General features: G+C 38.5%; 1 protein-coding gene across 1 annotated transcript in view; it reads left to right on the forward strand.

The window, feature by feature from the left end:
• The window catches only part of LOC126272764 (mitochondrial Rho GTPase-like), a 197,568-nt gene that overhangs the window by 152,003 nt on the left and 30,681 nt on the right, over window positions 1–14,884 (forward strand). The window contains 3 exon segments of the mRNA XM_049975891.1: window positions 11,476–11,606; window positions 11,685–11,897; window positions 11,982–12,178. Of these exon segments, the coding sequence (XP_049831848.1) occupies window positions 11,476–11,606; window positions 11,685–11,897; window positions 11,982–12,178 (541 nt within the window).

The raw sequence follows: 14,884 nt of genomic DNA on the forward strand, positions 1-14,884 counted from the left end.
TAAAGATTTCAGGAATTACTGCAACCAATCGCCATTTTTTCTTCAATTTTTATTCATTCATGGCCAGTTTCATATCGCCTGGCGATTCACCATCATATGATACAATTTAGTTTGGAGTATTGTGGGGGTGGCAAATATAGAGACGAAAAATGAGCACTGTATGTGGGAAGTATATTAAGATTGTAAGATTAATGTGATGGTATTAATCACTGTTTTTATTTTTGTGGCAAGCACTGCTCTGGAAAATGTAATGTATGCTTTCCAGTATCGTTAAATATTAAGTGAAACGGGCACTTTTCTACAGATGGCGACTCCCACATACTTCACAAACTCGAAAGAGTTTTGTGGAGGCAGAGATTTTCTTTGCTCATTTTTCGTTTTGTGTAGCATTTGTAATATATTTATTACATTACTTTCTTTATAAAAATTAGTATTATGTTTTTACATTGCAATTTTTTTTCTTATGCTATTTACAAAATCTACAACAGTGTGTTCAGGACAATATTTCTGGTAGTGATTTTGGATTCACATATTAGGTGTGTCAAATTACATAAAGGTTTCTCAAAATCTCATCCTTGATGTCTGTTGAGACAACCTTTCTGTATAAATGAAGTGTAGTGAGGAACCTGGTGTTATTTTTGCATGAGGGGCCTGGTGTTATTTTTGCATTTTCTTGACCTTAAGTTACACCGTTAATGAGGTAATTTTAAGAATAAAGCAAGGGGGGAGGGGGGGGGGAACAGATTATTACTTTTGTGTTAAATTGCAGCATTGCAAGAATGTTTCCAAAGGAACAGGATTTATGAGTCATTATTGATGGAATTTTGTTCTGAAGATTAGATAAAAGGAAAGTGTAAAACATGTACCTATTTTGAAATACTATCCGCAATTGAACCCATATGACCGCATAAGAAAAGAAAGTAAGTGTGTAGTTGGAGTGATATGGGACCTTTGATACATCTAGATACCACTGTGACTGGTGACACGTATGCAAGCATCCTGTCGGATCACCTGCATCCATTCATGTCCATTTTGCATTTTGACAGACTTGGATACTTCCAGCTGGACAGTGCAATGCCCCATACAACCAGAATTGCTGCAGATTGGCCCCAGGAATGCTGTTCTGAGTTTAAATACTTCTGCTGGCCACCAGACTCTCCAGACATGAACATCATTAAGAATATCTGGGATGCCTTGCAATATGCTGCTAAGAAGAGATTTCCTCCTCCTCGTACTCTTATGGCTTTATGGACAGCACTGCAGTATTCATGGTGTCAATTCACTTCAGCACTGCTTCAGGCATTAGTCGAGTCTGTGCCACATAATGTTGCGGCACTTCTGCGTGCTTGTGGGGGCACTACACGATATTAGGCAGGGGTACCAGTTTCTTTGGTTCTTCAGTGTATTTGCCATACCATGAATCAGTTTCTTCCTCTTCAGCTATCCTATTGTCTATGATTTGTGTCCCTTTCTTACTGTCCTATCATATGTAATAAAAGTAACAGGGGAACATGTTATTTGGAACATAAAGTGTATAGTCTATTAAATAATGATTATAAGCTCTAGTTGAGAACATGAAGTAATGTTGCATATTTTGTATGAGGGATTTTCTATATTTTCCTTTCCTTTTATGAGTAATGTAGAGTTTTATGTATCTTTCACTGGGAGGTTTGGCCGTATAAGGTGTTGAAATATGGATTGTAACTCATTAGATTCAGAGCTATTTATAATCTGGTACATACGTTTGAGTAGTCAAATACTGTGAGCAAGCATTCAAAGATTGGTTGATACTGGCAGTTGACATGTGATTACCCAATCTTTACTGGTCATCCACAGAAGAATTTCAGGGTCAATTTTTGGGTCCTGTACAAGTGAATCCATGACAAGTCTGTACTGTAGGGCATTTTGACCACTCTTTGGTCTACATGGCGTCACAGTGAAGTACTCATCACGAAAGGAAACTCATTGTGGGCGGGATGGGGTGGTAGGGGATTCTATGTTTGGAGAACTATGTTCTTTCTTTCTTTCTTCGTTACTAAAACACTCATGCCTATGTTTTCTTTTTCACTTTTCTCCAAGAGAAGTACAAGTTTAACTTCCCTCTTTCCATATTTACATGTTTCTATCAAAGGAACTCTTCCTTTGTTCATATCACATTGTGATAGATGCAACCTGTTTTCGCAGGTAAAGTTGAGAGATGATTTCGGGTGTCACATATTAGGTGTATCAACATAGGCAATGATTTTTTTGACAGTCAAACATTTGTGATTGTAATAGTCAAGACACAGTTTTTGGTAATGTCAACTGAATAGAGGAAGAAAAAAAGGGGTGTGGAGGGGAGAGAGAGAGAGAGAGAGAGAGAGAGCAAGGGTAACTGACATTCTAACAAGTACATAGCAATGTGAAGATAGGGCGCATCAAACATTTGTCCAATATAATGATAGGTGACATTAGTGTTATTTGCAAGAGTATGCTTCTCAGCTCAACAAATGAGGTGAGAAATCACTCTAACAAAAAAATTCACATAAGCTACAGGAAGTGTATGCTGGTGTATAAAAGACTTAAGTATATGTAAAAAGAAATGCAATAATTAATCATTTCTCATTTTTGGTGTAGTAGAAGATACAAATTGTTTTTAAGTAAAGGTTTTGTACCAGGTGATCATTAAAAGAAATTAATAGTTAACTATGAAATGTTCTTAATGGGATTTAGTAAGCTAGATTTTCATATATATGGATGGTATTATGAAAAGAAACAGAACAAATCAAGCAAAGAACACGTGATTTCTACCTGATTTTTACCAGTAATCAATTTATAACCATATTAATAATATTAAAAACAATAAAATATCGTAATCCAGTAACATCACATAGGTTCTGAATGAACAGATCCTCAATGAGAAGCATATGGAAGGAAGAGGCTAGGTTGAAATATATTAATAATGTAAGACATATCGTGTTGCAGAGTGCATAAAGAAAGTAGAACAAAGGAGTTTGGAAACAAATGTTTGTAAGAACTGGGCAAATTGAGTAGGCTGTGGAGAAACTTCACCAGGAAATATTATAAGAAGAAGCTGTGCATATATTTTCAAAGATTAAGATGGGGTGGACCTAATTTTGAATAGATGTTGGATAGTAAAGGCTAGGCAGACTGTGTCTAATCCGTGCTCAGGTGCATCCGTGGAAGGAATGGCCTGTACTGTATCATGATTGTGGGAGACCCCAGTGAAAGCAATGACCTATGTCTAGGTCAGGTCCATCCATCCATCCATACCTGGACCGTTTAGCCGGCCACTGTGGCTGAGCAGTTCTAGGCCCTCTCAGTCTGGAACCACACTGCTACTATGGTCGCAGGTTCTAATCCTGCCTCGGTCATGGATGTGTGTAATGTCCTTAGGTTAGTTATGTTTAAGTAGTTCTAAGTCTAGGGGACTGGTGACCTCAAATGTTAAGTCCCATAATGCTGAGAGCCATTTGAACCTGGACTGTTTATTTTACGTAGAGGAGAAATAAAGGAACACCAGCATTGCAAGAATGAGTTGTAAGCACAGCTACCACAAGCATAGTAAGCTGCAATGTGATAATGAGTCACGAAAATGAAGTGTTCTCCAAAATATCCAAAAGCAAGTAGACTTACCTTGGCTACTCAGGGATTCTGTAAATCTTGTTTCCGTATCAGTTGGCTTATCACAAATCTGAAATTGCAGATCCTATAAAGTATATAGTAAAATGTATAAAAATCTAAATGGTAATAAAAGTGTATAGTAAAATGCCAGCATGAAACTATATGGTAGATGAAAATGTGTTCCTCTTTTTGTACCTTAATAAATTTGAGAACCTGTTGACGATGTATACAAGGATTTAAAGATAGCATAAAACTATTTGCATTTCAGAAGGGGGGTGGCTTAGAAAGAAATTGGTAAAGCTTGATAAATCAGGATAAGTACTTTGCATAGGTTTTCATAACAATGTAGTGAAGTAAGAAAAAAAAGCTGTTAGTAAAAATGTAATAAGAATCATCATTGACTAGATGAAAACACATCAATTACCTCCATATTGAAATAAATATTTGCTATTATGGGAAACACATTATGTTAAGAAAGAGAGAATATTAAAAGGTTATGATGCTTTTCTTTTATCTGTTGAAATAAATGTGAACTACTACTATGAAAATGAAATTGTTAACTATGGTACTTCCAGTTGGTAAAGTAAAAGACTAAGGATTGAAGTTGACTGACTTAAAAGGTAAAGATCATTCATATTTTTGTTAAGTGAAAAAAATTGAATCTCTATCACAAACATTAATTTTAGTACAGATATATTTTATCAATCCTAGTGGTTTATAAAGACAGATTGTAATTAAATGTGTATGTTGAGTTTCACAACATCATCTGTCTTCGTGGCGAAAGCTGTAGTGTAACATGAGATTTTCTGGAATAACATGTTCCACTATTATCCACTTAGGCCAATGAAATAGGTTTGTGTGAGTTGAAAATGTATCTTAGTAGCTATGAAGTACTTGGCTGCTTAGTGTGCATGGATTTATATTCATATGTGAATGGAGAAATGTGAGCACAGTGCATTAAAGAGACATGTCGAGGACTGAGTGGTGCGATTGAGAATTTGGTTACACTTCACCAGTGGAGCAAAAGAAACTTGTTAACGTAATATGGGACTGACTTGTGGTCTTACCATCTACATGTTATGCTGTAAAGTATCGTGTAGAGATTAAACACGAGCAGGTTTTAGTGAGTGATCCCTCTATGTTGTAATCAGTTATGAGAATAGTAAAATACAGAAAAGTTCTTTAAACCATAGTTATATGATTTTGTGGTTAGTTGCTAGAAATTACATGCTCTCTTACAGCCCTCAACCCTCTGCAGATGGAGACAAGAGTTCAGCGGTCAAAAGTAGTGGCACTGCTTAGCAGGACCACAGCCTCAAGAAAATACATGATGGCATTTGTCAAGATGTAGTAAGGTGACTTTTATTACGAACAGCACCAGGATTACGGATCCATATATGGAGATTTTTGCAGATGTTCTGTCACAAGAACCTTCGATTAAAATAATTCACTGTTCACTGAGCAAAAAAAAAAAAAGGCGCATGGACATCTGCATCTGCAATGAATTGATTGAGTTGCAAAACACGGACAGTTCTTTTCTGACAAAAATCATAACAAGTAACAAGACTTGCTGTTATCAGTCCAAACCTTACACAAAACAACAAAGTGATGAAATTCACATGAAGGGTCAAAACTTTGATGACATAACCAACATTCAAGCCATGGTGACATGTGGATTGAATAACATACCAAATAAGAACTTCCATGACAATTTCACATGGTTATATGAAAATTCCGTGCATTGTATTCAAATGGAGGGAGACTGAGCTATATATTTGAAGCACTAAAAGTATTGTCTTAATATTTCTCAAATTTTTGTTAAGCCAGTCTTGAAACTTTTTGGACTGACGGAATGGCTGTGAAACTGTCTAGTGTGCTACACTTAATATAGACACAAGAAGACAACTGTTGACTATCACTATTTAAAGTCATGGTGACATAAGCATGCTACAGTCTTTCAGTTTCTATACGACATTGCTAACATAATAGGAAGAAGTTTTATTTTGCTTCATAGTAAGTGGCTTATCCAGTTTTTTGTGTTCAGTCAACTGCAAAATATTTGCATACATTTGCAATTAAGGAAGGGAGGGAGGGTGCATGGTGAATAATGTTTTTGGTAAATAATTCTCACATACATTGAGACTTTGACTTGATAGTAAGTCCAGACACACATTTAAGATTCAAAAGGGTTTCGAGATTTGCGTTCTACATGGTGCTGTGTACTTCACTTTTTTGCATGGATAACCTCCAACTGTGCAATGGAATGCAAAATTTGAAAATTTGTGCCAAGGTGGCACTTGAACCCAGATTTCGTGCTTGTCACTAGCATTTGCCATAACTGTTTCTGCTGGTTGTGCACACTTCACAGCCAGACCCAAACTTCCATATGTCATTAACCTGCATTTGTGCACGTACTGTAAGTCCTGTACAGGGTAGATATTTTAACCAAAACTCGCTACCCTGGTGTCGACGTACAAGTAGATATTCTTGAAACTTTTTGGACTGATGGGGTAGATGTCATCCACCCAGTATCATATGAGAAATACTTCTTTTAATAGAAAATGCCATTTTGTAATGATTCACTTCTGTCCGTCTTGGTTTACAATGTGCTGTAAGTCCATAACAAACATAACGGTACATTACTACAAGACTTTGATTCATACATACTTTGTACCTGTTTTTCTTCATTGCTTATGTTAAAATATTTTGCCTCTGTGCAGTCTAAAATAATCAAATGCTAAATTGCACTTTTCAGAAAAATCTGTGAAAGAACTGTAGTTTCTGCTTTCTAAAATGTAGACTTTCACGGCCGGAAATATCATGTCCATTATAATTATCCGGGCTGTTATGCCGTGGTCGGTTGATGAATTTTGTCTCAATTCCCAACGTTTCGTCTCCGTCTGCGGGAGACATCTTCAAGGGGGTCCGTAGGTCGATAGAAGATCCAACACACCCACTGGCTCGCTACTGAGTCAGTAGTGAGCCAGTGGGTGTGTTGGACCTTCTATCGACCTACGGACCCCCTTGAAGATGTCTCCCGCAGACGGAGACGAAACGTTGGGAATTGAGACAAAATTCATCAACCGACCACGGCATAACAGCCCGGAAGGACATGAGTTTCTGCTTTGTTTTAGGGTAATCAGAAATTTATTTTTTATCCATTTAAGAGTTAGTATTGTGTATCAGTGGATTAAGTTAGCAGAAATTACAGCTCATTTCTAAGTACATTATAATATTGAAAGTTACTGACCATGGACAAATGATTTGTGCAGCAAGAAGTAGTATGCTTAGAGGAGTTTATCAAAGCTATTTCTGTTGGTGTTGTCTTTCGTGTGTTCGGAGATACTAGGATAATGGAGAAGTTTTTCTCACAAAGCAGTAGGGTAGTGGATAAAACTATGGGTATTTAGAAAGTTCATCAATAGTAAATGACCCACAAGTACACACTATAGGTGTGAGAACATAAACCGACTAACATGGACAGTAGAGTCCAGCGTACTCTTGAGTATTGTCCAACCTAATGTTGTTATTTTTCTTCCATGTTTGCATGACAGTTTAGTCTCGTTCCTACCTAATTGTAAAATCATTTAAGAATTAAGTGAATTGAAAAATAACCTATACAGTTTTGTGAAACATTATATCACATTATTCGAAGCAGTTGTTATCTTTGTAGATGAAACCAATTTTCCTTTTTCTTCTTCTTTCTTAATAGTAATGTTAATGAACAATACTTCCAATATTGGGCTGGAGACAGTGCTAGAATAATGTGTCAAGCAGTGGAAAATACAGGAAAAGGGTAGATTGCTACTCACTGTAAAGATGACACACTGAGTTGCAGTCAGGCACAACAAAAAGGCCATTACACAGGCTCCTTAGGCCAAAGCCTTCTTCAGAAAGAAGGGAAACAAAGAAGCAAGCACACATTAAGCACACATAACTATTATTTCCAGCTGTCAGAAGGAACTGCGTTGAGTGGCAGCAACAATCTGATATGGGGCAGGGGAAGTGGGAGGGATAGCAGGGTATGGGTAGGGGGAGAGAAGTAAGCACTGTGTGGCAGAGCATTAAGAAGTAGGCTAGATGGTTGTGGGACAAGACTGCCAGGTGCAACATTGGGTGCTTCGTGGGAGGGAAGAGTGGGAGGCAAAGTGGAGAGTGGAAAAGGAGAAGAGCAGAGAAGGGGAAAAGACTGGTGGGTGCATTCACAGAGAGTGCTGCACAAAGAGGGTGAGGGGACTTGAATTGGGAAGAGGTGATAGGACAGAGGGGGCAACTGTTGGGTGGAGAATGTGGGGACAATAGGTTACCATACATTGAGTCTGGGATCATTTTGGAAGTGGAAAGCGTGTTGTAAGGATGCTTCGCATCTGCACAGTTGAGAAAAGCTGGTGGTTGAAGGGAGAAGCCAGGTGATCCGGGTTGTGAAACAGTGATTGAAATCAAGCATACTATGTTCAGCTGCATGTTCTACATGGATACTCTGCTATTAACATTTAAGTGCCTGGCAGCGTGTTCATCGAACCACCTTCACAATTCTCTATTATTCCAATCTTGTATAGCGCGCAGAAAGCACGAACATCTATATCTTTCCATACAAGCCCTGATTAACATTATTTTATTGTGGTGATCGTTTTCCCTATGTAGGTAAGTGTCAACAAAATATTCTCGTTGGTGATTGCAATTTTTGTGAGAAGATTCCATTGCTATGAAAAGCTCCTTCCTTTTAATGATGTCCACCCCAAATCCTGTATCATTTTTGAGACACTCTCTCCCATATTTCGCGATAACAGAAAATGTGCTGCCCTTCTTTGAACTTTTTTGATGTACTCCACCAGACCTGTCTGGTAAAGATCCCACACCGCACAGCAGTATTCTAAAAGATGACAGACAAATGTAGTGTAGGCAGTCTCCTTATTAGATCTGTTACATTATCCATGTGTCGTGCCAAAACACAGTCTTTGGTTAGTCTTTCCCACAACATTTTCTGTGTGTTCTTTCCAATTTAAGTTGTTCGTAATTGTAATACCTAGGTATTTAGTTGAATTCAAGGCTTTTAGATTAGACTGATCTATTGTGTAACCAAAGTTTAGCGAATTCCTTCTAACAATCACGTGGATGACCCCTCACTTTTCGATATTTAGGGTCAACTGCCAGTTTTTGCACCATTCAGATATCTTTTCTAAATCATTTTGCAATTTGTTTTGATCTTCTGATGACGTTATTAGTTGATAAATGACAGCGTCATCTGCAAACAACCTAAGATGGGTGCTCAGATTGTCTCCCAAATTGTTTATATAGATAAGGAACAGCAAAGGGACTATAACACTTCCTTGAGGAATGCCAGAAATCACTTCTGTTTTCCTCAATAACTTTCCATCAGTTACTACGAACTGAGACCTCTCTGTCAGGAAATCACAAATTCAGTCACATAACTGAGACAATATTCCATAAGCATGCAATTTCACTATAAGCCAGAAATCCAGAAATACAGAATCGATCTGAAATCCCTTCTCAATAGCACTCAACACTTCATGTGAATAAAGAGCTAGTTTTCTTTCAAAAGAATGTTGGTAGTCAAACCAGTATAAAAAGCTCTGCATTGTTTGCAGAATAGCTGGTATACGACATGGCTGCTTTTACAGGTAGCCCATCCTCTGGTGGTGTAAAATAAGCCTGTCACAGGACTGGAATAGGAATTGTTGGGTGAGTGGATTGGGCAGGTCTTGCACTTGGATAGTCCACTAGGATATGACTCCTGTGGCAAGGTGATGAGATTGGGAGTGACATAGGGATGGCCTAGGATGTTATGGTGGTTGGGTAGACAATGGACCACCGCCTTAGGAGGGGTGGTATTAGGTGACAAAGCAGGTGCTCTTTTGTATTTGATTTTTGAAGTGGTGTGAGGATTGGGATTTTGTAGGGATATGGCATGGGAAATCTGTTTGAGGACGAGGTGGAGGGAGAGGGGTGGGGGGGGGGGGGGGGGGTATTGCCTGTCTGTGGAGGCCTTTGTGAAACCTTGAGCATACTGAGCAAGGCAGTTCTCGTCACTGCTGGTACACCATCTCAGTTTGGCCAGACTGTATAAAAGGGATTTTTGTACATGGAAGGGATGGCAGCTGCCAAAAAGCAGGTACAGTTGGTGGGTTAAATGTGGACACAGTTGTAGATAGAGCCATCTGGTAGTCATACAATAAGACTACCATCTGGAAGTCATACAACAAGACTACCATCTGGAAGTCAACATTCAGGTAGGTGGCATGCTGGGTTGCGGAGGATCAGGTGAAATGGCTGGGAGAGAATGTGTTGAGGTTGGTGAAGGAATGAGGATATGACGTCTTGGCCCTGAGTCCAAATCATGAATATATTGTCTGTGAACTGAAACCAGACCAAGGTTTTGGTGCTTTGGGGGGCTGGGAAACTGTGCAGTGATTGCAGCAAAACTGGTATATGACATGGTTGCTTTCACATGTGTCCCAGGCACACCTGTGAAAAGCAACTCATTGGTAAAAGTAGCCATGTCATCTACCTGCTCTGTTGCAATCATTGCACAGCTTCTTATATTTGCATGACCACTAAGCAACTGTTCACCAAGGTGAATGGCCACCACCATCACTGTGGCCAAGAGTGAAGTAGACCACCCAGCTGAACATAACACACTTGATTTCAATGGTTAAATCAAACAATGGGGAATCCAGAATGGAATAATGACATGCATCAGCCATGTGTTTTTGTTGTGCCTTTGATTTCAGTGGCTGCTCCACAACTCGGGCCATCTGGATCCTCCTCTCCACCACCAGTTTTTCTAACCTGCACAGACGAGATGCATCGTTGAACACATTCTCCAGTCCCAAAATAATCCCAGCTGCAACCTGCATAACCCATTGTCCCCATGCCCTCCACCCAGCAATTTCTGCCCCAATTGTCGTATTGCCTCCTCCCAGTTCATGTCCCCTCACCCTCATTTTGCACCACTCATTGGCAACAAACCCACCAGTCTTTTCTCCTTCTCTGCTCCTCACATTTTTCCCCAGCCTCCCGACACTGCACCTGGCAGCCTAATCCTGCCACTGTCTAGACCCTGCAAGCTCCACCAGGCAGCACTCTCTTCTTTGCCCCCACTCGTACTATGCTTTGCCTCTCCCTTCCCTGCCTCACTGTGGACTGCTGCTTTCTGACCCAAACAGCTGAAGATAAAGGTCATATGTGTGGGGGGCATGGTTGCTTGTGTGTTTCCGTTCTGAAGAAGGCTTTGGCCAAAATCTCAATGTGTAACAGTCTTTTTGTTGTGCCTCTTTGCAACTCAAGAAGTCATCTTTATGGTGAGTAGCAAACTATCCTTTTTTAGAGCAATGTGTGAAATATTTGTTTATGGTGTTTATATTACAGGAATTTCTATTCACATAGCTCTTTTGTTCGAAATTCAGTTGCATAACATCTGATTTCAACAGGATGACACCTCACCACATATAGTTCATTAGAGTATGGTTACATAAGGCACACTTTCTCTTTGAGAAACAATTTCAGATGACGTCCCATGAATGCCTAATAATTCCAGACTTGCTGCCCTTCATTACTTCTTCCGAATCTATTCAGTGGAAAAAAAAAAAAAAAAATTCTTGTTCGGCTTGGTCACATCAACATATGAACATTATAAAATCATATATTTGAGAAAAGTTCAGAACATTGCTCTGCCACTTACAGACACACACAGAGAGAGAGAGATGTGTATATTCCAAAAGTGGTTATAGTAATGTATTTCAATGCAGCTCCGCTCTTGCTAGTATTGCACATGAAATTAAAATTATGTATTGCAGCATTTAAGCTCTCTTCTCTTTTTCTTGTTTTCAGTTACAAGAGAGAAACGTCTAGATCTACTGAAGAAGCAATCTGGACGCAATGTGTACCAGTGTCATGTAATCGGTCCCAAAGGATCAGGGAAATCAATGTTTTGTCGAAGCTTTATAGGTCAAACAGTTGAAGTAAGAAAATAGCAGATTTTATTTTAAATGTTTAGTGACATTTAATTTAGATCTATCTGATTACATCTTTATTTACAGACAGTTACTGAGACAGGGTTGCTTGATAATCCACAATGCACAATAAACACTGTGCAGGTATATGGACAAGAGAAGTACTTAATGCTGCGTGATATTGATGTGCGGAATGTTTCTGAACCATTAACTCCATCGGAAGTACAATGTGATGTAGCCTGCCTAGTTTATGATGTCAGTGATCCAAAATCCTTTGAATACATTGCCCGATTATTTTTGGTAAGTTACCAGCATGTAAAATACAACTGCAACATTTTGAAGGAAAATTTAACTTGGCTCATGGTTTGATATTTTGTTATTCAGAAATATTTCATCGATACAAAGATCCCAGTTCTGATAGTTGCTAACAAAAGTGATTTGGAGGAGGTACATCAAGATTATTTACTGCAGCCTTCCAGCTTCTGCAGTCGATATAAATTACCACCACCACATCCATTCACAGCATCAAAGAAAATTAAACGAGACATCTATGTTAAACTGGCAACAATGGCTGCATTTCCGTAAGTTTTACACACATTTTATTGTACATGTAAAATTGCGCCTAGCTTCCAAAATTGAGCTCATTAAAATTAGAAAATATATTCACAATATAGCACCAAATACTTGAAGTAAGGAAGCATAATATCTGTAGTTTGCACATGATTTGTTGATAGACCACTGCCACAGAATGATTCTGGCGTATGGTACCATCTTGTGACATTATTGATTGTGAGAAAATCAAAATTCAGTGGCTTTGCTTTATTTAAATTTTGAATTTTTATTCACATAAGAAGACACATTTTTGAAATATGAACATTGATGCAAATCATAAGCAGTGTAACTGGGATTTGCACAAAAATTGAAGTTGTGTAGGGAACAACAGAAAAATGTGGGCACTGATTTGCGTGAATTTTAATAGTTACATGAATTCATAAGATTCATTGATGTCAGTTGTGATCAGCTTTATAGGAACTATTCAAAACAGTGTAGGAAGTTCGTCCCCCACCCTCAAATCTTAGGACTTCTATATCTTGCTTCAAAAGTAAGTATGTTGCTAAATGGTTAAAAAGAGCCAGTTGCAGAGTGTCTGTCTAACAGCCTACATGGGCATCAAAAATTTCATGTACAAGATTTCATATAATTACTGACCAAATATAAAACGGTAAAGGCTCTCATAATATACTCATTTAGAGGTATAATCTTGAAGTAAAAGTTTAATACAATAAGTAAAGTATTTAAGTCAGAAAGTGTGTATGTGTCTTAAGGTAGCATACATAACTCATCATATTCAAATTAGCCGGATTAGTGGAATGCCCTGTCCTGACAATGTTAATTTAGTGACATGGCTTTCCTGTATTTCAGGAACCATTGTAGTCATTGGCACGAAACTTTTACAGGGCATTAAACTGTATGTTCAGAGTCTAGTGAACTACAATAATTGCATTTCATCGACAGCCTTGGGAAATAAAATTTTTTTCATTAGATGGTTAAAATTTGGTGTACTTTTTTGTACGTTATCATTTAATTGTTCATAACATGATGAAAATTTGAATACTCTACTCGAGGTGGTTTGTGAGATTTAGGGAAAAATGCAACAGAAAATGTAAATTTTCAGGAACGGCTTCTAAAGTTTCAAAAGACTGTAACTGACTCAATGTATGCCTAATCTTTTTTTTATTTTTAGTCACTCGGAAGCACCCTTCACCATACTGTATATCATCCTTTTTCCAAGTTTTTTCTTCTTTCCTTCTTTTTGGACTCCTTAGTGGCCAACTGTGCTGTATACTCTGCTTTAATAATGTGAACGTTGTCCATCCGTTCAAGTTCTGTGATGCTGTAGCACTTTCACCCTACCAATGTTGCCATCATTAAAAACAATTAACAGCATTACTGACGCCCCGCACTTGAGTGTCTTCATTCCAACAAAAACATTTATTGAACGACTCGTTGAGATTTTGAGTCTGACCATGCAGACACTTCTTCAGTAATTTGGTATTTGCCAGGTCTCTGTAAATAGGTTTTATGATATCCATGAGTGCTTCTGGGATGGAATGTTTATGGCTGTATGAACTCTTTGAGTACTGACCGTTGCGGTAATTGCTCCATGAACCAGGTCCAGGAGGGCAAAAGTGGTTTACTGGTTTTTCATCAGTTGCCAGTCTGTGAAAGAAGGTAGCCCATACTGCCTGCTTCATTTTCAACAAATCCTCAGTATTATTTCTATTGGCTGCCCATAATACTGCTGTACTTCATCAATCATTTTGTCTGTGAGCCTGCCTCTTATGGTTTCACCATCAGAAACTTTCTTGTCTCTCAAACTTTGTTTCAGCTTCCTCAACCTGGTGCCCATCCTCTTCTGGATACGACCAACACATTCCAGATTTGTGATAATCTTCTCACCATAAGGCTAAGCGGCTACTATACTGTTGTTGGTAATTCTTCCAGGTTATATGGCCGTGGTCCATGGAATTCTTCTATTCTATTAGGATTAGAAGAATTCCATGGGCCACGGCCATATAACCCGGAAGAATTATCAACAACAGTACCATCCGGTCGTGAGAGCCTTCATTGTATGGCTACTACACTATTATATGCTTTTGAGTCTCCATCATCTAAGAGCTTAGTGTAACACACTCCCCTTTCTTTCACAGATCGACTAAAAATTTCAATGGCTGCAGAGGCCTCCATACCACCACTTGTTCCTTCATAATTTCTGACGCAGATATGCCCTTCTTCATTCCCCAATTGACACTTATAACAATGTTTGGTTAAAATCTGGAAAGCTATTACCTTTCCAGTATCCACACCGGTTACTGTAGCAACAGAATTCTTAGAACTGTAGGCGCTTTTCTGCCAAGTGTCATCAAAAAGCTATTGGTATGTCAGTCATACTATCATTTATTTCAACAACTTCGTTTGCAGCACCCTTCATTGACTCACCTGCAACAGATTCCACAGCAGCTCCAATAAATCCTGCATACTTGTCAATTTTACAACGTGGGTGTGGTATATTCATCACGGCACACATCGTTTCTACTGTATTGTGTACTTTGCCAATAGCTCTCAATCCATAAAGCCGCCTAACATTTACTTGAAAATAATTATCTTTACACTTATCAGAATTCCAAAATGAATGAGTGTATTTACAACTGGCACATTTAATGATGAGTTTCCTGGCTAGTTCATTTGATACCTCACTGTCTTCATGTATACTAATTGGCCCTACA

This window comes from Schistocerca gregaria, chromosome 1 (genome assembly GCF_023897955.1).
Source record: "Schistocerca gregaria isolate iqSchGreg1 chromosome 1, iqSchGreg1.2, whole genome shotgun sequence".
In the NCBI taxonomy this organism is placed as follows: Eukaryota; Metazoa; Arthropoda; class Insecta; order Orthoptera; family Acrididae; genus Schistocerca; species Schistocerca gregaria.